We start from the raw sequence: 26,459 nt of genomic DNA on the forward strand, positions 1-26,459 counted from the left end.
TTTAACTTTTTAGAGGTTGCTTGTAGGGATTGAGATTTGTTTCGGAAACAAATAAAATGCTGCTTGTCCGAGGAGCTGCTTCATGTACTCAGCATACATACATATACATACATACATACACACACACACACACACACACACACACACACACACACACATATATCATGTGCTTAGCTAGGAATATCTGTGCAGCCAAAATCTGGCTACCGGAAAACGAAATGAAAATCCTTAATCTTACAAACAGTTCAAGGGGTGTGAAAGTGCATTACCCACATAACATGCCACGTGAAACCACACTATGCCTAGTACAAAAGAGTCCCGGGTGGCAAGTCATGGGATAGACCCTTCTGTGCTTAAGACCCTGGAGAAATCTGGCTGGACAACAGTACGCTGCATGGACCAAGGGGCCTTTGCAGTGAAATCATGTATGTGTCAAGTCAGGTTTAAATTCTAGTTGAATTCACTGTAGTTTATTCCCAATTATGTTAACAAAGGATTGCAGTTTTAATTTTGAGTCCACATTCCCCAATGTGAAGAAGTTGCCTGACATTCTCCTGAGGACATAATCACTTCTGATGGTATTCGGTGGTTCGAGTTATCTCCCTAGGGGAAATCTTACGTTTTCGACCTGCTTTGCACTTATGCTTCCCTCTCTAAAGTCATGCCACACTTTGGGCTTCATTGTTTAAAATGCAATCTAGATTAATTTGCTTAAACGGTATTTTGTGCAAATCTCAAGACATTTTGATAAACTCGAGTAGCGCTCCTCCAATTAAGGTGTTAGTCTCGATGCGGCCAGTGGGCAAGATTGTGGACAGGAGCAATTTTTACTAATCTAAACGCTGCTCTTGCTAATCGCTTGACTTTCTAAAGATCCATTGAGCCAATTAGAAGAAGTCTGGCGATGGCAGGAAAATGGTCACCAAGGTACAGGGGTCACCAAAGCAGCAATTGCTGTGTTTTTTATTTGGGTGCGGTTGCATTCCATTCTGTAGCACTCGCTACCAGCATAACACTGTAAATCTGCATAGAAAACTTGTTACATTAAAAAGTAGTGAAGTTGCCCAACTTGAGCATTTTACTTCTCAGGCCTTGGTTGGGTTGGCAACTCTCCCCATGAAGAGCAGGCAGCTGGTACGGTGCTCGTAGATGAGGAACAGAAAAGGGCGATCGATGATGAAACGGATTTGAGCCGAGAGGGGCATGAAGCCTGCGGTGGTTACGGATGCCGCCTCTGTGCCTTCTTCATTCACTGTAATAGTCCCTTGATGGCTGAACTGTAAACAATAGTGAGAAATGTTATGGGGCAGAAATAATTAAGCACAAAAGCCCTGCATCTTAAATGTTGTCACTGAACAAAGCACTTGGCCTACAAGTTCTGTTGGATCATCTTCAGCTCCATGCTTTGTTCTTGGTATTATAGAAATTGCAGTTTTACATTTTCTCTGCCAAAAAGGGCTGGTGCCTCACCAAACATCAACTCCCAGATCCCATCACATGGAAACATGAAGGTTCAAGTGGTGTCAAACTACGTAAATTTATTCAGCATTATAAGGCCATGGTTTCATTTTGCCCCAAGTTGAAGTTACCTTATTGATGATGATGCTCTCTTCGGATATCCCTGAATAGTTGCCATTTGGACTAAATAGCTCATTTATTCCCAGAGTTTTCAGGTATTCAATCAGGTCGTAGCTTTTGGCCAGCTTGAATTTGGGCACCAGGACCTCGCGAGTTCTGTGAAGAGTAAAAGAGTGGCATTTGGAGGGTATTAGGTTGAGCAAAATTGGAATGTTGCATTGCATTTATAATGTTTTTAGTCTCTCTGTCTTTTGAAATGTGGATGATCTTTGGGTGAGTTAGTCTGGTTTTATAGTATAATTCTATTTAGGCCTCATGGCATTTTCTGGCTATTTGCAACACCAACTATAACATTCTATTTCCACTCTTGAGTGAGTTTCTTTTCAATTCCGAGACCTGTCTTAACAAAAAATTGTCTTATTTATTCCTCCCTTCTCTTTCTAAATTGTTGTGTGTCAATAAAATATTAATTTTGCACTGCAACTATAAAATGTTTGTTTTCCAAAATTCAAAGAGATTGAAACAGAGGGCCTAGCTGGAACTTTAGTATCTGCATTTGGTATCAGTCAAAGCATCCACGTTTTCAAAGCCAGCCCTTTCTAGAACTTTACAAGCAATTTAGTCTTAATGTTACTTAGGCTTGTACAACTCTGTTTTTTTTCTGGAGGCAGTCATGGTGGGCATCCAAGCTGAAGCCAAGTACAATCACTCAAGGTCACTGCCTTTACCTGGGAATAAACTTGATTATCCAAGCGAAGTGCAGCCTTATCTTATCATAGGCTGTACCTCAGGCATTGAATTTAGAACTCTACTGCTTTTCAGGTCAAGGATAGAAAGCAGAAAATATTGGATTCCATCAGTGTATTGGTGATATCAAATGCCAGATCCCTGGCTGATCTTTCCAAGCAAGTTCGTGTTGCCGTTAAAGAATACAGAGGAGGCTATTATTCAGTAGCCAGAGAGCTTTCCTGTTCTCCTCTCTAGTGGCATTTTTGAACCTTTAGACTAGACCAGGATCTTGAAGCTGTTCTAGATTATCTCTCAATTATCTCAGTCTTCACACAGTTCACCAGTTCGCATGCTTCGCAGCCAAATATTTGAAAAAAATCTACTTTGTAACCAAATATTCAAGAGAACCCTAAAGGAGACACTTGGTTGGGACAATTGTATAATGCAAAATGGCTTGAATGCAATAGCATTTTATATGTTTCTACACGTGGCTTAAGCTATGGGCTGAGGTGAGCATTAGGGAATAAATCAGACCTCTGAGCAACAAATTACCTGTTGGTCATGCTCTTCTGCCACCGCTCCACCACTTGAGGGGTCAGTTGCTTCTCCAACATCTTCATGCTGGCCTGTTTATAGGGCAATACGATCAGCATGCTGATGTTACCCACATAGGGCAGCTGGAGCACGCCGCAGTCAAGCTCATTATCCACAGTGGCCAGGAAGTTGCCTTTAGTCTGCATCATGGGCACTTTCACTACCTCTTTCTCGTTCAGGCGGAAGCTGTGCTTGTGTGTCATTTCCACTGGAAACTTGTTTTCCCAGGTTCCTGTTGACAAAATTAAAAAACTGAAGGCATTCCTCTTGTATCCTATGCCATATCTTAACATGCAGGCAGATGGTGGTCTGAAGATCTGGAAGCCATATTACCGTGACCTTGGCAGTTTCCGGGAAGGTTATTGAGTTGCTGTCCTTTTTAGCGTTGTTGCCCAACATAACAGCACAACACAGGAGAAATTGGATTTCATTGCCAGATGTGATTCCAATCTTGACTTCTCAAGACATTATTGAACATCCTCTGGCACAAAGTTACGCCATTATACGGCTGGGGCTTCTGTGAGGGGAAGTCCACCACTATCCAGAGACCCACATTTAGAAACCACTAATTGAAAGTACATGCTTAAAATAAAAGATTTGGTCAATGCTAACACACTTTTGGTTGCCATCAACAAGCCTGAAGAATTGTTCAACCATTGGTAGTATAAAATAGCAAACTTCTGGGTGTATTGATTTGGTTGATGGCATCAACAACATACGGTGCTGGCCACCCATATAGATGGCATGTAAGGGGTTAGATCAGGGGTCCTCAAACTTTTTAAGCTGAGGGCCGGTCCACAATCCTTCAGACTGTTGAGGGGCCGGATTATCATTTGAAAAAAATACAAATAAATTCCGATGCACACTGCATATGTCTTATTTGTAGTACAAAAACAACAACAACAATGAAAGAACAATACAATATTTAAAAATAAAAACAATTTTAACCAACATACATTTATCAGGATTTCAATGGGAAGTGTGGTCCTGCTTCTGGCCAATGAGATAGTCAAGTTAATTAGGGTTGTTGTTGTTGTTGTTGTTGTGTGCCTTCAAGTCATTTCAGACTTTGGGTGAGCCCAAGTCTAAAATGTATTTATTTATTCATTTATTTATTATTTACTGTATTTATTTAGTACATTTGTATCACACCCTTCTGACCTCAAAGGGGACTCAGAGTGGCTTACAAATTATATGTACATACAATATATTATATTATTAGCATAGCACAATATTAGCATTATATATTACTATATTGAACTATACCACTATACTGTAATATTATTAGTAATATTATATGTAATATAGAATATATAATTAATATTATCATATGGTATTATTATTAGTGTTATATTGTATTACATTATAATATTATTATCAATATTATATGTATATACAATATATTATATTATAAAACTGAGGGCGGGGCCAGGTAAATGACCTCGGAGGGCCGCATCCGGCCCCCGGGCCTTAGTTTGGGGACTCCTGGGTTAGATAAATGCATGCTAGGCAAGTGCATTGTCCACTACCACAATGGCTGTATGCAACCTTCAGCTTCAAGGACAGTTTTTTTCTAAGTAGGGGTGGGGGGCATTTTATTTATATTTTTGAGCACACTGGCCTAATGTGATCTTCCTGGACCTATCCTGATAAGAACAGTTATCCTTCGGATTTTATCTGTCTCTAAGTTTTGCTGTACAATCCCACTGGTTAAATCCAAGAGAATCTTGGCATTTGTGATTGAATAAAATTTGTAGAATTCATAGTATCAAACTGCAAAATACTTAGTGCAATAATTGTATAGTATGAAAAAGACCCAATAGCAAGAACACCTGTCCTTCCTGTGACTTTAAAATCATCAGGAAAGACTTATCGAAGTCCTTTGGCCACACCATGTCCCTACAAGGGAGAAATCCTGCTCAGTTGTAGCACCTTGTTTGTTGAATGGTCCTTTTTAAAAAATAGCAGTGACTTGGTGTTTTGGACAGTGCCCCCCCCCCTTTTTTTTTAATCTTGATCCAACTACCTGGGGTTGGTAGGAGCTGAAATCTAAAACATCTGGATGGTACCAGGATAAGTTGTCCTATGTTATACATTTTTATAATTCTATAATTTCCATAGGGATGTTGTGTTTTTTACCTTTAAAGTAGACACAGTTGAGAATCATCATCAGAGTGGCCGGGTGTACTTGCACGAGGGCTTCCTTTATTAATCCTTTGGTAAGCTTCAGAATGCGCGTGTTAGCTTTTGCGATGAAGGCTGGATCTGAGAAGTCAGCCAGCTGAGCCTCAGCAAAATAATACCTTTTCATGTTATTTTCGAACTCGCTCAGGATCGGAAATTGCCTTTGAATATAAAGGTCATTGACTGACCTGAGTGTGTAGCCAAAATTCCTTCTGAAGAGCCGGTGAGTAAGCTTATGGAAGAGGTTGTGAACGGTCATCAGGTCATACTTGGAGCTGGCATTCACAAAATCTCTGAAGCCCAGTGAATCCAAGACTTCCTCCCGCGTCTCCCCTCTCAGCCCCAACGAAATCATTGCCATGGCTGTGGAAATGCCCACAGGAGCCAGGAGGATGTTATCAGTGGCGTTGGCTTTCTCCTTCAGGCTCCGATAAAGGTTGAAGGCAAAGTTTGCATTGAGGATATTGAGACGCTGAATTCTGGTTTTCCCTTGAAAAAGTTCCAGAATATTCCCTTGCTTGAATTCAGAAACGGTATCTGGAGTGGCATCGATGATGTCAAAATAGTCGTCGTCTTCACTGAATATTTGATCAAGGTCAAGGTAGTCTTCCTCCTCCTCTTCTTCAATGCTCAAGTCGTTGGTCACTGTGTTCTCTTTATGAAACTCGGGCGAGAGCTTCAGACTTCCATTGCTGTGGAACCCACGCGGGCCGATAGACTGCGCTTCGCTGAGTTGTTCGAAGTGCTCTTGGAAGTCCTTGATTCCACACGATGCAAATGTGACCGTGAGACAGAAGATAGCTGAGCACACCAACAGGTTCATTTTGATCAGCCAGAAACTAGAAGGTGCAAAACATCACAGTTAGACAGACACTCAACTTACTTAGTATAACCAACATTAGTTGATACATTCGGTGTTAGACTCCAGGCTCTAGGGCTGAATCTAAAATGACTAAATCCATACAACGAACGGCGAAATATTTTTGAAATTCAGTCTTGAGCTCTGCAGCTTATCCTATTCTTGCAATGCAGACCCATTCTGATCCTAACTCAATAATAACTGTCAAGGCTTGATTGATTCTTTGTCGCAACAGCATTGTTATTAATATGCCATGAGTACATTAAGTCACTTCCTTCGTACTGTGACGTTTCATTGTTCTGGTTGCCAGTGTTTAACCATCTTTCTTTTGTTTTTTTGGGCCACCGGGAAATCCAACCCCTTTCGGTCTAGAAAGTAAGCCCATCTCTCAAAGATCTCAGAGATCTTCCTTACCTCTTGTATCTCCAAATGGAATGCTTGCAAGAGCACTGCAAATAAGGGGGAAGGCAATGTGAACTTTGGTGTATGGGTAGGCGCTAAAGTAAATAGGCTGTAAATCAATCACTGAGAAGCTTATCTTGTCAGCTGAAATCCCTGAAGTTGGTTTGCTGCCTTTTTCCAGTTGACATTCTGCTCTGGTGTCTATCCATCCGCCACCTCTAGACACACATGAGTTTCTCTCTTGTAAGATTAGAGGCAAAACTTGCCTTGAGAACCCCTAGAGCATCAACAAGTTTTCCTCTACAGGTGAAAATGTAGGTCAGGAGGGTTAAAATGTATGAGGGTAAACTGGTAAGAATGAAAGGGTTAAGTCACCACCCCCTGGGGTTCCTCTAGAAATTCCCCCAAAGGCTGTCACTTTGTTGGCTCTGCCAAGAAAGCTCTCAAACTGGAAGTTGGCAGAACTCTTTCCGTTTTGAAACAAAAAATAAATTCTTAGGGTAAACAGTCAGGGAAGGGGCAAGTACTGTGAGATTTCAAAGGCAAATCATGGTCCCTATAGACTCAGGAGAGAGAATACACCAGTATTTTGCCAGAAAAATGGCCGTCCGGCTAAGCCTCAGTGATTATGAAAATAGCCTTGCAGCCACAGATTTACATTTTGCTCTTCCTTGCTTTGAAAACTATATGGTCAGACTGCCACATCCACAGATTTCAAGATTCACAGCTTGAAAATATATATTTTGAAATTCCAACAAGTAAATCTTAATTTTGCCATTTTATATAAGCAGCAGTGTTTTATGATGCCCCTGTGTATAATGGGACTTGAACATCCACAGGTTTTGGTATCCACTGGAGTCCTGGAACCAAGCTAAGATTGGAAGCAGGTGGATATCAAAACCCTGTTCCTCTTCTACTGGTGATAAACTACTCAATGGACACTCAATTCATTTCTTCTTTTGCTTGGCTTCTGTCTTCTTTGTCAGCTCACGAGACGCTTGCCACCCATCAAGGAAGCAAAGCCCCGGTTGCAGAAGCTCTTCCGCGACTTCTGGCTGTATTCGGTGCTCATGGGATTTGCGGTGGAAGGCTCAGGTAGTCCAGAGACTATGATTTTTCAATGTTTTTCTTAAACCCTTCCCAGTGAAGCAAGCAGAAAATTGTGCCAGTGCGTTGCTGTTATCATGTTTGCATTACATTTGGAATCAACTCTTAGCTGGAAATAGAGGTGCAGTTTAATTTCAAAAGAGCTCGTTTCAGAGGGAGAAGATAGCTTATACCAGTAGGTGACTCCAAAATTGCAAGTTAACTTACTTGGGAACGAGTCATGTTAGTTCTTGCTATTCTGGAAACATTTGGTTATGTTATCCAGGTATAAAGGTGATTTTTCTCCTTTCTTTCCCCGTAGGTCTTTGGCCAGAAGAATGGTATGAGGGTGTCTGTGAGATTGCAACCAAGTCCCCCCTCCTGACGTTTCCTAGCAAAGAGCCTCTTCGCTCCGTTCTTCAGTACAACTCTGCCATGAAGAATGACACCGTCACAGCTGTATGTTGATCTTTCCCCTTCATGCCTCTCCTTTGACAGTCAAAAATGTATGGGGTGTATAGTTGATATATGTAGTTGGAACGGAAAAGGAGTGGGTCGCACAACTCCTGGCTTAGCAGAATGAAGCTGTTTTTAAAAGAGAGCTTTTACTGAGCCATGAACCAAAATCAAGGAGATGCCAGCTGGTAGAGGGGATCTGCCAGAGGAGTTAAACCATCCTGTACTTGCCAGGTCTCCCTTCAGCTCCACCCTTTGGACCCCCTGCCTGGGATTCTCTCTCTTTTAAAGCATTACCATTACAAGACAAACACATTTGGTCATCTATGTTAGCCTCTTAATAGAGTTATTCCCAAAGGATTTCTGTGCACCAAGAGAAAAAATTATAATGACTTTATAGTTGTAATCCCTCCCTCCGCCCACTCTTTTTATACTTGCCTGTCTTCCTGTTCAAAGTCGCCGTATGGGGGTAACGTGTTCCGATACCTCCGTGGGATTTCAGAACTCAGCAGCATTCATCCTTGATGGTTGCCTTGCTTAATTATCTCATGGAGTGGCCAGACCATGACTGCATATACTTTTTATTAGGCGGGGGAAGAGATTTGGAGGTATGTGGACTTTCCAAGCAGGGTTTTTCTTGGCAGGCTTCAGCCCCGCTGTGTTGAACTTGAACTGCCTCTGCATTTTTGTGCCCTGCGACTTAGAAGGCAAACACGTGTTGTTTGTTTCCCTCCAGGAGGCACGGCAAACTAGTTTGTCTTGTGTGTTTCTCTTTCTTGGCTTCCTTCATGCAAAAGACCGACCAAATTTAACATCTTTCATGGACAGGAGTTCTTGATACTTGTTTTTAGTGGTGTTTTAATGTACATATGTTTTATTTGCTGGATATGTGTTGTATGCCATTGAATTGTGCGTTTATGTGTGCCGCTCTGAGTCCCCTTTGGGGTAAGAAGGGCGGGATATAAATACAGCAAATAAATAATACTAAATAAGTTTCTTTTTTGTTTTGCCTCCAGGCCGAACTGAGCGAGTTAAGAAGCACCATCATAAATCTTTTGGATCCACCTCCAGAGGTGTCAGCCTTGATCAATAAGCTAGACTTTGCCATGTCTACCTACCTGCTCTCTGTGTACCGCCTGGAATGCATGAGGTAAATGTCGAAAGCCTGTTTCATTGCTGTAATTTTATCATTTTTACCAAATGATGTGATTGCATATAATTTTTTTGAACAAATAAAACATTTCTTCTGAAAATATGCTGAAAAAAATAAATGCTGCTTTCTTTATTAAAATGGGTTAACACATATTATTTCCCGCTTAGGGTATTGCGTTCAACGGACCCAGATCGCTTCCAAGTGATGTTTTGCTATTTTGAAGATAAAGCGATTCAAAAAGATAAATCAGGTAAGAACATATAAGGGGAAGAAGCCACACTAGATAAAGATGATGGGTCTGCCTTTAGCAAAATGAGCAAGTTTGTACTTATATTCTTTCTTCTCATTTTGTGCAGTTGTTGGATTATAGTAAGGATGGGGAATATCCCTTTTTACTGGACAATCGCTTCCACCATTTATTGCTATTAGCTATACTGGATGGGGTTGATGAGATTTGCCGTCCCTCAACTCATGGAGGGCTACACTTTTCTGTCCACTCCATGGGAGTCATTGGCCCTGGCAAAAAATAAAGCCAAAGAAAACTGAGCTTAGTTCTAAGAGATGCCAACCAACCGGAGCTAGAATAAAACAGGCTTAGGAAATGTCTGCATTTTGGTGAGCATTACTTTTCCAATCAGAGTTCCAGAGGCCACAAGTATATTTAATACACATAACTTATAAACAATCACTTCTCACAAATGTAGTTGTTTCTGCCCAATAAGAAGGGCGTTGGAGCTGTGTAGCACCTGAGCTACCAGTATGTACAAAATATACATGGGCATCCGAATGAGATGCCTTGTGTTAATGGGTACTGTTTCTTGCTTCCCAAATTATTCTTTGTTTTTGTTTTTTTTCTTCTGAAAAAAAAAAACATCTGAAAGCAAATAGAATGTATTGTGCCATGTTTCAATTTTTCTTCTTCAGTGTTCAACGTTTCCTTCCTTCTTTCAGGCATGATGCAATGCGTAATCGCTGTGGCGGACAAGGTGTTTGAAGCTTTCCTCAGCATGATGGCTGACAAAGTAAGTGGCCTGATGGTGAAAATGCAAACGTACAGCAGCCTGCGACTTTGGCTGGCTTTAACCTAGAGAGCATGTGCACTTTGTAATCCTCATCTACTCTGTTATTGCTCCGATACAATAAATGGAGTCCCTTTGAAAAACCTTGGAAGGATAGATGGAGGTGTCTTTCCCTCCAAGGGCTTAGTTTGAATCCTTAGGGAAATGTGGAGTATAACTGTATTTTGGAACAGTGTCATACACAGCATGGTGATGTGGAGTAGTAAATCAAGATTACTTACGTGAATATATGTTTATGTTGCAAACTGCACTTAGTGGGAATTGTTTCCGTGTAATTGGGCACAAGATTGCAACAATCAATCGAGGTTTAATATCTATTTTAAATAAATAAATAAATATTTTGAAAGCAAATCGCCTGACGGTTCTCTTTTTGTGTGTTTAGGCTAAAACAAAAGAAAACGAGGAAGAGCTGGAGAGACACGCTCAGTTCTTGCTGGTGAATTTTAACCACATTCACAAGAGGATCAGACGGGTTGCAGATAAATACTTATCAGGCCTTGTAGATAAGTGAGTATTAAACATTGATTTCAATGGGATGTTTTGTCAAGGTCGGCTATTTCGCCAAATTGACATAGTAAATTAAATATGTTGCACTGCACGTGGAATCTAGCAGCCATTCGAGTCACTTTAATATGTTCTGTCATTTGGCCAGAGAAAGGTTGCTAGATTCTTTCACCTGATATTTGGCAACTCAGCCACTATTACTGCTGAATGATACACAACAGAAGCTTTTGAAAGTTGCGTCTTCGTATATTTTGTGATATTTGCTGTTTTCCAGCCAAAGTTATTTTGTCTTCATATGTGTCATTCTTGTTTGCAGGTTCCCACATTTACTATGGAGTGGAACTGTGCTGAAAACCATGTTAGATATCCTCCAGACTCTCTCGCTCTCTCTGAGCGCAGTAAGTATTTCTACATTAGTCCTGTGTTGCTCAGTTATTCTGAAGTTCAGCTATAGGATTTTTGGTCATGTTAAAAGAGCTCATAATGTTATGTTGAAGATCATTATAAGATTTCCCTTGGTTTTCTGATACTCCGTCATGTTTCTCAGTGGCCCAGTTTTAGTTCCAGTTTTGTCAACACTTACACGGGCAGAAGTTGGCAAAGCACGCAGTCCAAAAACTGCAACATTTTCATACTCATGATAGTAACCAAATTGTCTAATTCAGTGTCTGATAATGGAAGGCTGGATTTTATGATCATTAGAAATAAGTTTTCTTGTTGTGATATGCTTTGCTCTCTCTTTCAGGACATTCACAAGGACCAGCCATATTATGACATCCCAGACGCTCCCTATAGGATTACTGTTCCCGATACATATGAAGCCAGGGAGGTAAGCACTGGGGGCCCAACCACACTAGTTTTATTCTTCCCAGGGACTGCTTTGTTTTTATTCTGTTGTTAAACACAAGAATTGATTTTTTTCCTGACAGACTGTTTTATGTCTCTCCTTTTAGAGTATTGTCAAAGATTTTGCTGCTCGCTGTGGAATGATTCTCCAAGAGGCCATGAAATGGGCTCCATCCGTTACCAAATCTCACTTGCAGGTAAAGTTACAACAGATGTTTTGTGCTCCTGGTCATATCAAAAGTTGAATTTAGAATAAAGAGATATGGAGGTGCTTCATTCCTTATCTCTTCCATAGGAGGCAATGCATCTTCTACGTATATACTTGCTAAGATGTGTGTGTGTTCTAACACTCAAGACGTGCTTTTGCTTTTCTTTGTATTCCAATTTAAGACTAAACTTGATGTGATTAATCAATTAAACTGTTAACTGGTTACATTGCAATCCTATATTGTGCATATGTGTGTAAGTTGGAATTGAAATCCCTTTCCTCTGATCCTTGGCTCTCTTGGCTTCTTTCAGGAATATTTAAACAAGCATCAGAACTGGGTCTCTGGCTTGTCTCAGCACACGGGGCTGGCAATGGCAACGGAAAGCATCCTTCACTTTGCAGGGTACAACAGGCAGAACACGACGCTGGGGGTGAGCGAGAATAGTTGCCTCTGGGGTTCGGTGGCCAGAGGTGCTGTGTTCTTTGTTGATGTTGGGTGACAGTTTCTTAAAACCAAAATGGAGTGCCTTGAGTTATGTCAAAGGTTTCATCTGATCATGACAGTGATCATAGCAGTGATGCATTTCATGTAACTTCTGCACATTTTTCAAAGTTCTTGCCTCACAAAGAGGGGTTGGGAACCTTCGGCTTTCCAGATGTTCTGGATTTCATCTCCCATCTTGGTCAGGGAACTGTTGTGAGCAACATCTGGAACACTAAAGGTTTCCCACTGTACACTATTTAATCTTTCCAAGTGCTTGTAACATAGATTGGAGCTGAGTCAGAGAGAAAGGACACCATTGATAAATTGAATTGAGAATGTTTTTATATCCATAAAAGAGATGGGTTTGGGGACCAGTTGTCATGGATAAAATAGGTTTACAACACTCCATAGGCAAATATCATAGTAAATGGAGTTTTAACAAGAAGGATATGAGACAGGGTTGCCCACTTTCCCCACTATGGTTTATCCCCTCAGTAGAAATTTGATGAACGTTCCTCTATTTAACACCACCTGGGTTTATACAAGAAAATAGTAATTGTTTGTCCTTTGCAGGCAACCCAGTTAACAGAGAGGCCTACCTGCGTGAAGAAAGACTACTCCAACTTCATGGCGTCGCTTAACCTGCGCAACCGCTACGCAGGAGAAGTAAGTGCAACAGTTATGAGTTTTATCAGACCTTCAAAAAGGCAGGATTGTTTGTCTCAATTTCTGTGGCTATTTTTCAAATTGGAGACCTCCTATTTTCTTCTAGCACTAGGAACTTCTGGTAAACTTTTCTCTGTGCTTTGGAGAAATTCGGGAAAAGCAAGGAGACGTCTCAGTGCTGTGTAAACTCCTATAAGGCTATTGTCTGAGAATTACTCCTGGAGGAAGGAGGAAACCTCTGAGCTTTGTGTCTCTTGAGGACCTTTTTAAAATTTCTTTTGGGCTGAGAATGTGGTCTGGCGATCACAGCAGTTCATACAAGAATAAAAAAGCATGGCTGCCAATTATAGACACATAAACGGGGACTCTTGAAAGCAAATGAGACATATTTGTTTCTATCATTCAAAAAAGGAATGCATGAGAATATTATCAAGTTTCCCAAGTTGTTGATCTGCTCCAGCAAATGATACTGTGACAAAGACAACTAGTGGCCGATTGTGTGCAAGGATGAAATCCCAACATAACTCTCAGTTGTGCAAGCAATTAAGATACTTCACCCACAAATCACAAATACAAACGCAGTCACTTGTGCGCTCAGAAATAAAACTACAGCGCAATGCCACTCAATCTTTTGTTACTCATTAAAGCTAAACTTCCAGGATTTCATAGCATTGAGCCAGGGCAGTTTAAGTGGGTTCTTAACCAGTTATAATGAGCAACTCAGTAATTGCCTCTAATAGTCATGTGTAAATGCCTGCTCCTTTACAGGTTGCTGGGATGATTCACTACTGCAATGCCACGGGTCGTGCATCAGATCTGAATAAGCTAATGGTCAAACACCTCAACGACGCATTGGAGCCGGGCCATCCGGAACACTATACTCAAGCCATGTTCAAGTTGACTGCATTGTTAATCAGCAGTAGAGGTAACAAGGGAAATGGACACCTGTGATGCCTTTTGATACATACCCAATTTGTGGCCAATGTACTGCTTAGGTTTTGCAATAAAAAAAAATTTTAACACGACTTTTAAAACTTTCCCTAGCTCCTCAATTTCTACCCCAAAGACAAATTGCAATTTAACAAATGGTGCTTGTTGAAAATACCTGCTTTTGAAATGTATTAATAAAGCTTTTCCTTTCAGATACCGATCCGCAGCTCCTTCACCACCTTTGTTGGGGTCCCCTGCGAATGTTTACTGAACATGGCATGGAAACGGCCATTGCTTGCTGGGAATGGTTGCTTGCTGCGAAGAATGGGATAGAAGTGCCGGTAAGGAGAATAAGAACATTTTCTACATTACTTTATATATGTGAATGTACATATGCAACAGGATCCTAAGCTTCTATTTTGAAGCTGAAGGTGGTACATTTCTACTGACTCTTATTCCACCCTAAATTGCACTGGATTCCAACTCCACAGTCCTGCACCCGATACTGGATCGAATACTGACCAAAGGAGTGAATTTGTTCCTTTTAGTTATTTTCATTTCATTGAATACTCTGAGGCTCCATACACTAGAACTTAGTGTGTTGATTTCCCCAATCTAGTTCATGCGCGAAATGGCAGGAGCTTGGCAAATGACGGTGGAGCAGAAATTTGGACTGTTCTCTGCAGAACGGAGAGAAGCAGATCCATTAGCCGCTTCAGAAGAGAGTCAGCCCAAACCTTGTCCACCGGAGGTGACACCACATTACGTCTGGATCGAGGTAAGGACTCCCTTTCAGAAATGCTACATGGTTATCATTGCGATGGAGTACAAAGACCGATTGGAAACTGGGATGTAGTAAATAGGCATGATGAAGACAAGTTTAAAACTTGGATTTACTCTTACGGCAAATCTCCTAAACATTAATCAGACATCTTATGTTAATAAGAGTGCAGATATTACAGACCTAAGAGATGCCCCATTGAATGAGGATCCCATCCTGTGCCCCACAGTGGCCAGCTAAAAGTCCCTAGGAGCAGCACATGAGGGCCATAGTCCTTCCCTTGCTGCTCCTTAGCAGCTGCCATTCAGTGGCATGTTGCCTCTTAGAGGCATGTGAAACATAGCAAGGTTTCTTTGTGAGTCTACAGCATACTCTTCCAGTAAGGCCAGCTAATTGCTGGAATCTGGGACTTATGGTCCAAAGAAGAAACTTGGTTCCTATCCTGGAAGAAGGAAGAAGCCACCTTGTGTCCCTGGGAGAAAGATGGGGTATTAATCCAATAAAAAATCAAGCTTTGCCAAGACTAGTAGCAATCTTCCATGAGGACATCGAATCTTTTTTAAAGGGCATCTACAGAAATGGCTGTTGGTGTCGTACATTTAAAATAAGCTTTTCAGCAATTGATTTAGTGCTGAGATCGAAAGTGAGAGAGATAGTAATGTTTACTTCATTGACACAGTTCCTGGTGCAGAGGTTTGAAATTGCAAAGTACTGCAGCTCCGACCAGGTGGAAATCTTCTCCAGCTTGCTCCAACGATCCCTTTCCTTGAACATTGGAGGGTCAAAGGGCAGCATGAATCGACATGTGGCGGCCATTGGACCACGTTTCAAGTAAGTGGCTGTGCTGATGACTTAGCAGGGAATAGCGGTGATGGTAGTAGTGAACACCTAGCTTTATAATGTAGACATGGCTCCCTTTCTACTGTATTTTGAAGACAGTGCTCGCTGTTCAAAGGAAGCTTAATTGCTCTGAAACCCATTATCTGGAGCCTTGTTAAAAATGAAGGTTCAGGATAAAATCTATTCATTTTCTAAACTTCAGAACTTAGCAGCTTGGTCACCGTTTTGCCGATGAGAATAGATTTGGCTTTCAGCGCCCCTCATTTTGCTCTGTGGGTCAAAGACTCCAGGATGTAACCAGGGATGGAATAGAGAGGGAAAGACACATTTATGATTGACTGGCTTATTCCATAGCCTCCATAAAAGCAGACATCAAGGTGTGCAGTGTATGGGGAAAACCATTCATGTGTGGTGGAAGATACCTCAGCTGGTTCAGTGCTGCTGTGTGACTTCCAAATGCTACACAAAACCATTATAAATCGGTTAAAAAGAGAGACTGAAATTGCAAACCAGTTAGCATGCATGGAACCCTATGCCTTTTACATGTGGTTTGCTTTGGAATTGTTTAGGCTGCTGACGTTGGGACTGTCTCTTCTTCATGCTGATGTGGTTCCAAACGCAACAATTCGCAATGTCTTGAGAGAGAAGATTTATTCAACTGCCTTTGATTACTTCAGGTATTGCAATTTTTCTCCTCCTGATCTACTAAATGGGATATTCACCCCTCATTCCCCCATGGAACTACGCAATAGGAAAAGGTTGAGATTACTTATCTGCCCAGAAAGTACTCAGGACTGATATTTAAGAAGGCTACAGAATGTTAAAACCATGGCTAAAACTGCCTGAATTACCCACAGTTTAGGATTTGGCCACAACAATAAACTGTGGTTAACTGAAAAGGGGAGGCTTTTACTCTTATCTTCTTGTGGCTGCACCAGAGAAGGGCAGAGGAGAAAGGAACACATCAGCCTGAATTTAGTGGCGTTTTATGCCCACCAGATAATTTTCCAATCACAAATGCTTTATTCTGATTTGTGCCCTGTCTATTGAAGCTCTGCCCCAAAGTGTCCGACCCAAGGCGAGAAGCGACTGCGTGAAGATATCATCATACTCATCAAGTTTTGGACTGCCATGTTCTCTGACAAGAAGTATTTAACGGCCAGCCAGCTTGTGCCGCCTGGTGAGTCTTGAATGGAGAGTGCAAACAGCTTTCTTCTTCTTCATTTTGAATAGCTTGGTTCAGTTGCCAGTGTTTTTACTCTTAGATAATCAAGACACACGAAGCAACCTGGACATCACAGTTGGATCTCGCCAGCAAGCCACCCAGGGGTGGATAAATACCTATCCTTTGTCCAGTGGCATGTCAACTATCTCCAAAAAGTCAGGTCTGACACGAAGCAGCAATCTCCTATTACTCCTCTCTACTTATTGTTGGCTTTTCCTCCAAGGGGCTCAACATAGCATCCATGTTCTCTCAACACACCCGTTTTATCTTCACTTACAGAATCATTGTAATTAAAAGGGTTAAAAATAGTTATTGTCCCAGTTTAAAACTACTGTCTAGTTTTTAAAAGCTTGGAAACATTTAGCACATAGCTATGAAAATACTAGTACAGCACACATGCATGGTTAAAATACTTTTCTGCGGGTCATAAGATTCCCATCTTAATCCAAGGAATATATCTACTGATGTTAAGGAAGAACGGTTCAACAGAAATGTATGTGGCATCCAGATGTGAAAGTGAGACAGCTCTTTGTGTTGTTCATTTGAAGGGATGTCTAAGAAGACCAACAGAGGCACCCAGCTACACAAATACTACATGAAGCGGAGAACATTACTGCTCTCACTGCTGGTAGGCTTTCCATTCTGCTAGAACAATAGGAATTTTGGTTTTCACCAAAAAACCCCCAGAAAATAAGCTTGGCAAGCGGGAGAAAACAGCAACTTGTCTTTGACATTTGTCCCTCTAGTCCAGTGGTTCTCAACCTGTGGATCCCCAGATGTTTTGCCTAAAACTCCCATAAATCCCAGCCAGTTTACCAGCTGTTAGGATTTCTAGAACATCTGGGGACCCACAGGTTGAGAACCACTGCTCTAGTCTATTCTTATCAACCTGTGGAAGCTCTGTGGGGTGTTTGCTATTGCATTCTACCCAATATTTTGAAATGGGGGTAGCTTGGGACTGAATCTGGGATCTTTCATATGCATGTGCTCCACTGTTGTGGCCACTCCAGTATGATACAAGAGTTGTCTTTATGATAATCCAAAACATGTGCCTCTTCCGGGTTCTTCTCTTTTGAAGGCCACAGAGATTGAGCGCCTCATCACGTGGTATAACCCCCTCTCGTCCCCGGAGTTGGAGTTAGATCAAACCGGAGAGAATAGCGTGGCAAACTGGAGGTCAAAATACATCAGCCTCAGTGAGAAGCAGTGGAAAGATAATGTGAACCTGGCCTGGAGTATTTCTCCACACTTAGCTGTCCAGCTACCCACCAGGTGAGCTTCTCATTTTTAATCTGGTCACTGCTCTTGGTCTGATCACCCTTAAGCTTCTTCCACCCTCGCTGAAGGCTCTGCCGCTTTTCCTCCAGTGATAATTCCTGTGAGTGAACCGGACCATACATTTTGAGATAAAAAGAAATGTACAGAGCCAAAAGCTCAGGAAGAGTATTGCAGCTATTAATTGGAATGTTCCTTTTCATTCCAATCCTAGCCTTCCTTCTAAAACAAGGGTGGAGACCACATTTAGTTTTAGAAACTCTCTCAGAGGTTATATTCTAATGGAGGGTAGGACCAAAGGTGAAAAGGATTTCATCAGCATTTGGGTTTCAGTGGGCAGGGAGAGGTGACAGTGGGATCCTTACTATGCGCTTGTAACATACTTCCCCTGGGTGCTCCTAGGTTTAAAAACACGGAAGCCATTGGGATGGAAGTGACCCGTCTGGTTCGCTTGGACCCAGGAGCAGTTAGTGATGTGCCTGAGGCAATAAAGGTAAATCCCTTGTGTGTATTGTACCTCTTTAGTGTTTTATTACTTAGAAAGAGGGTCCCAACAGTACTTAAACCTAGGGTGTCCCATGATGGCTCCAGTATTGTTTAATTTTTCAAAGTTCATAAAGATGTGATTGGTTTTCAGAATAATGACATCCGTTTTCATCCTGTGGTGGCTTCTCTTTTCCTTCAAAATTGTAATTATGTTCCAGTGGTGTGAAACCTTACCTCCCCCCTGCCCCCCAGTAAAGGGCATTTTTTGCCTTTGAGTCATTCTCTCCCTACTTTTCTTTCAGTATCTTGTCACGTGGCACACAATCGATGCCGATGCTCCTGAACTCAGCCACATCCTGTGCTGGACTCCTACAGACCCCCCAACAGGCCTGTCATATTTTTCCAGCATGTATCCGCCACATCCTCTGACAGCTCAGTATGGAGTGAAAGTCCTCCGATCTTTCCCTCCGGTAAGAAGCATCTGGAAGTGCAATTGACTAGCCTCTTAGCTAGCTGGCAAAATATTTTGCAGGCCATGAACTTTAGACGACTTTTTACTTGTTCATGTGCATGCATGAAAGTTAGACAATCAAACACATATTTAAGAAAATGTGATCACCAAGTACCATAATGAGAAATGCTGCTCTTGAAGCCAGAATTGTGTTAAACCTTGATTGCTCCTTGTGTTTTGAAAATGCCTTCCCTTTATTTTCTCTAATGGAAAAGAGCACTAACAACTATTTCCTCTTTCTCTCCCCTTCCCTCTTTCTTCTATCCCAGGATGCCATTTTGTTTTACATTCCACAAATTGTACAGGCACTCAGATATGATAAGGTAAGGGAACACAAATGCTATATGAGGTGGGCTTTAATTTCATTTATGAAATGGATGTGTGCTTTCAAGGCAAAGCTCTTTCAGAGCAGCTTATAACACCCATTACAGATAAAATCAGAATATGTCTGATTCCACATTAACAATGATAGCAGAAAAACAATGCACTGTAACTCATCCAGAAACATACAAGTTGTTGATGGAAGGGCTGGCTGGGGAATTTGGGGAGTTGTAGTTCAACACATTAACATTTCCCAACTCTGCACATGAGCTTTGATTTCAGGAATCAGAAATGCTTTTTAGGCTTAGCTTCATGTTGGGAGTGTTATGCGATCTCAAAATACTACCTCTGAACTCTGTACACTTCTACTTTCTCAGATGGGCTATGTGAGGGAGTACATCTTGTGGGCAGCTGCCAAATCCCAGCTCCTGGCTCACCAGTTCATTTGGAATATGAAAACCAACATCTTCTTGGATGAAGAAGGACACCAGAAGGACCGTGAGTGCTTTATACTTTGGGATGGGGTTTCACAGCTTCCTTGGATTGAGAAGTGTGTGGTGGTGATCTTTGAATGTTTCCCTTAGACTCAAATTTAGCACAATCAGCCGCCCCCCTGCCAAAAAACACCTTTTGTTTATAAGTTTATTACTGAAAAACATATCTGCCCAAAAAGGCTACAACTTCTAGGATTCCATAGCATTCCGATGTGGTGTCAAACTTGACAATGTAGCTGCATCCTTGGACTGGATGATTTTACTCATTGACTGGTTATTGGAACAGCTTTGGAGAATGTGTTAGCTGGGGGATATATCATGCTGTTTCGCTTCATTTTTCAGCTGACATCGGGGAACTGCTGGAGCAGCTGGTTGAGGAGATCACAGGCTCCTTATCTGGGCCAGCAAAGGAATTTTACCAACGGGAATTTGATTTCTTCAATAAAATCACCAATGTTTCAGCCATCATCAAGTAAGTAGAGATGCTCAGGAAGTGCTCAGGCTTGGGATCATTAGTTGGCAGTTTTGCTTGGGCTGTGCCACAGTACTAGAGGATCATGGGTGGGGATGGGAATTGTTTCAGACTGAAGAATCCCCTAGGTAATGGGAATAGCTTTTCATTCCGGACTTGGGATGGGCACCCCAGACTTGACAATTTGTTGTCCTTTTTGTAGTTGAATTAGTTCTTAATAATTACATGCCATTGGTAGGTTTCATTATCCAGTTACTAAACACAAGGTTCTTCTTCACAGACCTTACCCAAAAGGTGACGAAAGGAAAAAGGCTTGTTTGCATGCTTTGTCCGAGGTGAAAGTGCAGCCTGGTAAGACATGCTGAATTGCTTTACTTTTGACCTTAATACCAACAACCTCAGTTAGCTCTCTCTCCTTAATCCCCCTACATTTTTTCTTCTTAATTATCAATGCAACTGTGGCTCGATTAACTAAATTAACATCATCCTGGGCATTACTCCTTTAAGAGAAACTTTGGTACCAGGGGCAGAAATAACAAGGTAGGAAATGAGAGGTTGCTACACCACAAAAAAGGAGTTCACCAGGCCACTTTTGAGATTCAAATGACCAAGCCTTTCTCCTTCTCTCTCTGTGATAGGTTGCTATTTGCCTAGCAATCCTGAAGCAATTGTTTTGGACATTGACTACAAGTCAGGAACTCCTATGCAAAGGTATTGGTTGGTCTTTGTTTTCTTTATTTCCTGTGATACAGATCTGAGACCCACCCTCCCATCCAAAGTGTAGATTCACTGGCTGCTTCTGATACATCTGCCTTTCTGTGTTCTCATTGTTCTTTCAGTGCAGCAAAAGCGCCCTACTTGGCCAAGTTTAAGGTGAAGCGGTGTGGAGTCAGTGAACTTGAAAAGGAAGGTGTGTACAATAGCTGTTCCTATGTGTCCCTGAATGTTTAGATCTTCCCTCAGATTCCAATATTTGTTATTCCAAATGCTAGCGTTCCCATGAGCTTTCCAATAAAGTGTGAATCAATTCTAAGAAATGGTCAAATTCCAGTGGGTGTTCAAAGTGTCCAAATTTATGCTGAACAGGAGAAGAAAATTCTTTATGTATCTAAGAGCGCATAACAATTTAACTTTTGAATTGCAGACCTGAGATGTTTGGTTTATTATATTTCAAAGTTGTTAGTGGATATGTGGGGTTTGTTTATTGTATTTACGTACTACATTCTAGCTCACATTTCCTCCAAGATGCTCAAGGGCACATCCATGGCCTTCCTTCCCATTTCAATCCTAACCTTACAGGCTAGGCTGAGAGTACCAAGGTCACCAGGAAAGTGGTGAAAATTTGAACCTTAAATCATCCTCTGGCTAGTCCCGTAGACTAAGCCCTATGTTATACTGACTTTGTTCCTAGGTCTGCGTTGCCGATCAGATTCTATAGATGAAAGTGGAGAGGATGGAGTAGAAAGCAAGAAGGTCTGCTGGCAAGCAGCCATCTTTAAAGTTGGTGACGACTGCCGACAGGTAACAGGGCTCTCACAGCTGGGGAGCATGAATTCCATGCAATGTTTACGTTTTTCCTGGATAAAGGTGAACAGGCATGCCCACTGTCCATGCTATATGCAGTTATTCCCATGCAGTCTTCAGTGGAGTACAAATGATCTTGCTCTCTGCGATGTTTTGAGTTGCACAGGTGCTAATCTGAGGTATTGCCTTTGGTGTCCTATGCCATCTGATTATACTTTTTCTTCCAACTCCTCTCTCCTTGTGTGGGGAACAGGACATGCTGGCTCTGCAAATCATTGATCTTTTCAAGAACATCTTCCAGCTGGTGGGCCTTGACCTGTACGTCTTTCCCTACAGAGTGGTGGCCACAGCCCCAGGGGTGAGTACTTGCTGTTAACAGTAATAAGTAGAAAAAAATGAGTCTCCTCTTACAGCCTTTTTGCAGTTTCAGGCTTTGTACCTCTATGGCTGTGAGTGTTCTTTGAATCCTGCAGATCTCTATTGTGAACCTTCCTCTTTTGTGACCTCCTTGCATTTTTATATAGGACTAAGCATGTGCAAACCATCACAAAGGATGTCCTAAAGTACTCTTCCCAAAACCAACAAGGGCTGTGCTGGTTGCAGAAATATGGGAATTGTAGTCTAATGGAATTAGATCTAGAAAAGCATTTTTAAAGCTTACCTCACTCATATTTTTTTACATGTGTCCAGCAGCTAGCACTTACTGGTGACTTAAAAAACAGACAGCCTGAAAAAGATTTCTTTTTCTCTGTTGTGATTATTCCTTTCCTTCCTGCCTTCTCCTAGTGTGGTGTCATTGAATGCATTCCTGACTGTACGTCCCGTGACCAGCTGGGCAGGCAGACAGACTTCGGCATGTACGACTACTTTACCCGGCAATATGGGGATGAATCCACCCTGGCTTTCCAGAAGGTACTTTCACAGAATCAGTCGTATGTTGACAACACTCCTCCAATTCCATACTGGAGCTTTCTGACTGGGTTGTTTCTGAACCTAGCAATCCTGCCAGTTTTTTGCAGTTGGTGCTGCTGCAAGAAATCTATGTTCCATTTGACTCTTTCCAGCCTTTGTTTTTGGTCTAACCCCATTGGCTCATCTCCCCCCGCAGGCTCGCTACAACTTCATCCGCAGCATGGCTGCCTATAGCCTTCTGCTGTTTCTGCTCCAGATTAAAGACAGACATAACGGCAACATCATGCTGGACAAACTTGGGCATATCATCCACATTGGTTAGTTTATACTTTGCTCTTGTTTCCTCTGTGCCATCTGCTTGTTCAGAGGCAACATACTGCTTCCAAGAGACCAGTTTTCTCTCCAATGCCAGTTGGAGTCAGCTTCTCCCAAAAGAAACCCCATCTCTTGGCTAAACTGTAAGGAAGACAACTGGGGAGGGATGGGAATGGTCAGCACATTTCTAGACATAGTCCAAAAGAGAACTTTTCCGAGCTCTAGACATAGGAGATGTGAAATTTGTGGTCCTTTCAAAGATCTCGGACTGCAACTCCCCCTCAGCCCAAGCCAGGATAACCAGTGGTGAGGTATTATGGGAGTTATAGCCCCACATCATCAGTAGGGTCACCTTTTCCCATTCCTGTGCAAGGAGGTCATCAGAAGTGACAGCACATTTGAACTTCAGGTTATGTTTAACTGTTCTGCATAGAAAGAACAAACTCACATCTCTGCCTTTCCTTCTTGGTACAGATTTTGGTTTCATGTTTGAAAGCTCACCTGGCGGCAATCTGGGCTGGGAACCTGACATCAAGCTGACGGATGAGATGGTGATGATCATGGGAGGAAAAATGGAGGCGACACCTTTCAAGTGGTTCATGGAGATGTGTGTCAGGGGATACCTGGCAGTCAGGTAAGGAGCTTTACATATCAGCCCAATCCACCATGCCCAATGATAAGGAATTCTGGGAGTTGTAGTCCAAAATACCGGGAAGGCCAAAGAAAAAAAATTACCTCAAGAAAATGATCTACCTCTCAGTGTTCTGTTCCTAAAGCTTAGAGGGGCAAAGTGGGGCAGCTTCCAAGCTCAGATAACTACCTTTGCCATACTGATTTTGTTAGATTATAGAGGGCAGGGCAGGGCTTCATCACCAAATGGATGTGACATAGAAAGAGTAGATTTAATTACGATTGTAAAGTGTCTTACATTCCCATCTGATTTCTTCCATTTTTACTCTCTATCCTGGCTGATGGGAAATCTAAGCTTCCCCCTTTTTCCCCTTCTCTGCAGGCCATACATGGATGCCGTAGTCTCCCTGGTTACACTGATGCTAGACACGGGGCTGCCGTGTTTCCGAGGGCAGACAATCAAATTGTTAAAGTAAGTGATGCACATGCCTTATTGTCTAGGTTCACATTTGTGACCAAGTTAGAGCTAAGTAGGCCTTGGTCAGTTTAGTGCTTTAATTGGAGACTCATTTGAGCTCTGTAGAAGGTAGTATGTCTGTGAATTTACGTAATTTCAATATGTGGTGTAGTATTGGACTGTGACTTAGCCGGTCTGTCTTCCAGTCCTCACTAGCCATAAAAGCCACAGGCTGGCCTTCAACTGGTCTTTCTCAACATTACAAACTAGTTGTTGTGAAGCGGAGGTGAGCAGGAGAAGAGCTGTGTGCACCACCTTGAGCTCACTGGGAGGAAAACCCTATCACAGGGTTTTCTTGCCAAGATGTATTCAGAGGGATTTTTGTTTTTGCCTCCATCCAATGAAAGTGTTAATTTTTTAATGGAAGTAAATCAGTCAATCCTATTAAATCATGAGGAGCTTGCTGCTGAGTAAACTTGTCAGACGACCATCTGCAAGTGGCCATTGGGTAATAGGCTTCCCTGTAAGCATTGGCTGTTGTGACTAAATGTGGTATCTTTGGCCTTTCTCCTCTTGCTTCTTTCCTGAACAGGAACAGATTCAGCCCCAATATGACAGAGCGAGAAGCAGCTAACTTCATCATCAAGATAATCCAGAGCTGCTTCCTCAGCAATAGGTATACTGCTTTCTTTCTCTCTGTCTCAGTTTCTTGATGCTCCCTAATAGCACCTGGCACAGTGGATTGGCAGCCAGTTTATATGGCTTGTCTGGATTGAAGAAGAAGTGTGGGCTGGATCCTAATTGAAGCAAAAAGTGTTAAAGGCCCTCCTCTGTTCACGTTACAATTAATTTGATTCATTCCTATGGTATTGCTTGAAAAAGATGCTTCTCTGTTTTTGTTAACAAAGCTTGCAGACTTGAACTCCCAGAATTCATAGAACCCTAAAATCAAAAGAGACCCCCAAGGCCACCTAGACCAACCCTCTTCTGCCAGGCAGAAAGGCACAATCCAAACACTTCTGAATAGATGGGATTATTTACAACTTGCTCAAAACTGTCTAGTTGCCCTGAGACACCATTGTATTTGTCCTCCACCTCTTCTTTTTAGGAGCAAGACCTATGATATGATCCAGTACTACCAGAATGATATTCCTTACTGAAACTACCAGGAACCTCTTGTGGGTAGGGAAGAACCACAATCCCTTCGCCTTTGTTCCAGCCTAGCAACGTGAATCCTGACGTCGCAATTGTACTGCCTCCAAACAATCCTTGCGCGCGCCTGTGTGCATGCGAATGTGGGTGTGCCCCTCATACCAGACCTTGGAACAACCAGCCAGGTCGTAAAATGTGTTCCCTTTTTCTCTATGCTGGGATGTTTGTGTTCCTTTGATGACATAGGAAATAGCTGCCATTGGAGGGGTGCAAAGGAGCGGGGTAAGTTGGCAAGCAAGGCAAGGCTTTTCCTTGGAAGTGAGGACCCTGCCAGTGTCTACTTGGTAGGCTTGGGGTAGGAATGGGGTGCTCCAGAGAGCCATTTCAGAGCAACGGGGGGAGGGAAACATCCAATGGCTCTGGTGAATGCTGTAGAGATTGTAACGATAACTGTCCGTCAGTGTCTGTGTTAATATATCGTCTTTTGCACTGTAAATCGTTCCCGCTCCACCGCCAGTATTTCGTACATACAGGAAGAATGTATTTTCCCTTCTTTTGTGTGGTTTTCAAAGAGAGAAACTCTACTGAAGATAGATATATTTAATCTAAAAATGGAATTAAAAGACCTTACTATACCTTAGGTGTCCCTTTCTAGTTTTTATAATGAAACCAACCCACACAAAGGCCTTGGAAGAGCAGGGATGCATTTGCCCAAACGGGGCTGGGTGAAAAGGTTCCTTGCTTGCAGGGATCACAGAATTCAATTTTGGGGGGCATGCAGAAGCTGGTGATTGGCCCCTGTTAGATTTTTCTTTTTGCAGGCAGTTTTTAAAACTGTCGAGAGCTATTTTGTTTTAAAAAAACGAGCCACTACTGAAAGCTTTAATTGATAAACATTGTTTTGTTTTGTTCAGGTCTCTGGCTGCACTTGAGAAATCAGCATTTTCAAAAAGCAGGGAGGGACAACTTAGGGCCCTCTCCATATTGCACTGTGACTCCCATCATCCTTCACCATTGGCTATGCTGGCTAAATGCTGATCAGAATTTCAGTTCCTCTTCACATGAAGCTTCCTATAGTTGTCCACTCTGGCCTTTATTTTTTAGCTCACACAGTGCAGCCGTTGCACACATTTTCATTTCAGCCTTTATGAAAGGTTCATTCATGGATGCTCTCTGGCATTTGTGGAGCTGGGCCAAAATTATTAGGGAAACCTCATCCCTCTTTGCAAAATATTCTATCTTCTCCTGCTGCCATCAAAGCCTATGCATTCTACAGGAGGCTGCCTTTTTCCGGGATGAACTTGCA

At 42.1% G+C, this 26,459-nt stretch overlaps 2 protein-coding genes across 2 annotated transcripts in view; one reads left to right on the top strand and one right to left on the bottom strand.

Annotated features, from left to right (window-relative positions):
* pi4ka (phosphatidylinositol 4-kinase alpha) overlaps window positions 1-25,788 on the top strand; it is a 44,282-nt gene extending 18,494 nt beyond the window's left edge. The window contains exons 20-55 of the mRNA XM_003225109.3: window positions 7,333-7,441; window positions 7,755-7,891; window positions 8,905-9,038; window positions 9,209-9,291; window positions 9,993-10,063; window positions 10,503-10,627; window positions 10,941-11,022; window positions 11,370-11,453; window positions 11,578-11,667; window positions 11,990-12,109; window positions 12,736-12,828; window positions 13,597-13,753; window positions 13,972-14,099; window positions 14,378-14,536; window positions 15,219-15,370; window positions 15,949-16,056; window positions 16,432-16,559; window positions 16,645-16,764; window positions 17,153-17,232; window positions 17,683-17,876; window positions 18,282-18,372; window positions 18,668-18,835; window positions 19,146-19,199; window positions 19,575-19,695; window positions 20,034-20,163; window positions 20,444-20,514; window positions 20,802-20,874; window positions 21,003-21,073; window positions 21,575-21,684; window positions 21,941-22,045; window positions 22,474-22,599; window positions 22,796-22,916; window positions 23,389-23,548; window positions 23,927-24,016; window positions 24,594-24,677; window positions 25,110-25,788. Of these exons, the coding sequence (XP_003225157.2) occupies window positions 7,333-7,441; window positions 7,755-7,891; window positions 8,905-9,038; window positions 9,209-9,291; window positions 9,993-10,063; window positions 10,503-10,627; window positions 10,941-11,022; window positions 11,370-11,453; window positions 11,578-11,667; window positions 11,990-12,109; window positions 12,736-12,828; window positions 13,597-13,753; window positions 13,972-14,099; window positions 14,378-14,536; window positions 15,219-15,370; window positions 15,949-16,056; window positions 16,432-16,559; window positions 16,645-16,764; window positions 17,153-17,232; window positions 17,683-17,876; window positions 18,282-18,372; window positions 18,668-18,835; window positions 19,146-19,199; window positions 19,575-19,695; window positions 20,034-20,163; window positions 20,444-20,514; window positions 20,802-20,874; window positions 21,003-21,073; window positions 21,575-21,684; window positions 21,941-22,045; window positions 22,474-22,599; window positions 22,796-22,916; window positions 23,389-23,548; window positions 23,927-24,016; window positions 24,594-24,677; window positions 25,110-25,161 (3,981 nt within the window). The 3' untranslated portion in view covers window positions 25,162-25,788. The remainder of the gene's footprint in view (window positions 1-7,332; window positions 7,442-7,754; window positions 7,892-8,904; window positions 9,039-9,208; window positions 9,292-9,992; window positions 10,064-10,502; window positions 10,628-10,940; window positions 11,023-11,369; window positions 11,454-11,577; window positions 11,668-11,989; window positions 12,110-12,735; window positions 12,829-13,596; window positions 13,754-13,971; window positions 14,100-14,377; window positions 14,537-15,218; window positions 15,371-15,948; window positions 16,057-16,431; window positions 16,560-16,644; window positions 16,765-17,152; window positions 17,233-17,682; window positions 17,877-18,281; window positions 18,373-18,667; window positions 18,836-19,145; window positions 19,200-19,574; window positions 19,696-20,033; window positions 20,164-20,443; window positions 20,515-20,801; window positions 20,875-21,002; window positions 21,074-21,574; window positions 21,685-21,940; window positions 22,046-22,473; window positions 22,600-22,795; window positions 22,917-23,388; window positions 23,549-23,926; window positions 24,017-24,593; window positions 24,678-25,109) is intronic.
* serpind1 (serpin family D member 1) lies at window positions 929-8,447 on the bottom strand. The gene is made up of 5 exons (XM_008117352.3): window positions 8,327-8,447; window positions 5,041-5,924; window positions 2,860-3,133; window positions 1,590-1,734; window positions 929-1,277 (listed from the first exon to the last, which is right to left on the bottom strand). The coding sequence occupies exons 1-5, from the start codon at window positions 8,401-8,403 to the stop codon at window positions 1,086-1,088; spliced, it is 1,572 nt and encodes a 523-aa protein (XP_008115559.1). The 5' UTR covers window positions 8,404-8,447; the 3' UTR covers window positions 929-1,085.
* Window positions 25,789-26,459: the final 671 nt, after the last annotated feature.

Source organism: Anolis carolinensis, chromosome X, assembly GCF_035594765.1.
Source record: "Anolis carolinensis isolate JA03-04 chromosome X, rAnoCar3.1.pri, whole genome shotgun sequence".
Lineage (NCBI taxonomy): Eukaryota > Metazoa > Chordata > Lepidosauria > Squamata > Dactyloidae > Anolis > Anolis carolinensis.

Coding starts and splice junctions, on each gene's coding strand:
- serpind1 (XM_008117352.3), bottom strand. CDS start 8,403: ATGCTGCTGAGTTCTGAAATCCCACGGAGGTATCGGAACACGTTACCC. Junction 5,925..8,326: donor GACTTTGAACAGGAAGACAG/GCAAGTATAAAA, acceptor TGCACCTTCTAG/TTTCTGGCTGATCAAAATGA. Junction 1,278..1,589: donor AGAGCATCATCATCAATAAG/GTAACTTCAACT, acceptor TATTGTTTACAG/TTCAGCCATCAAGGGACTAT.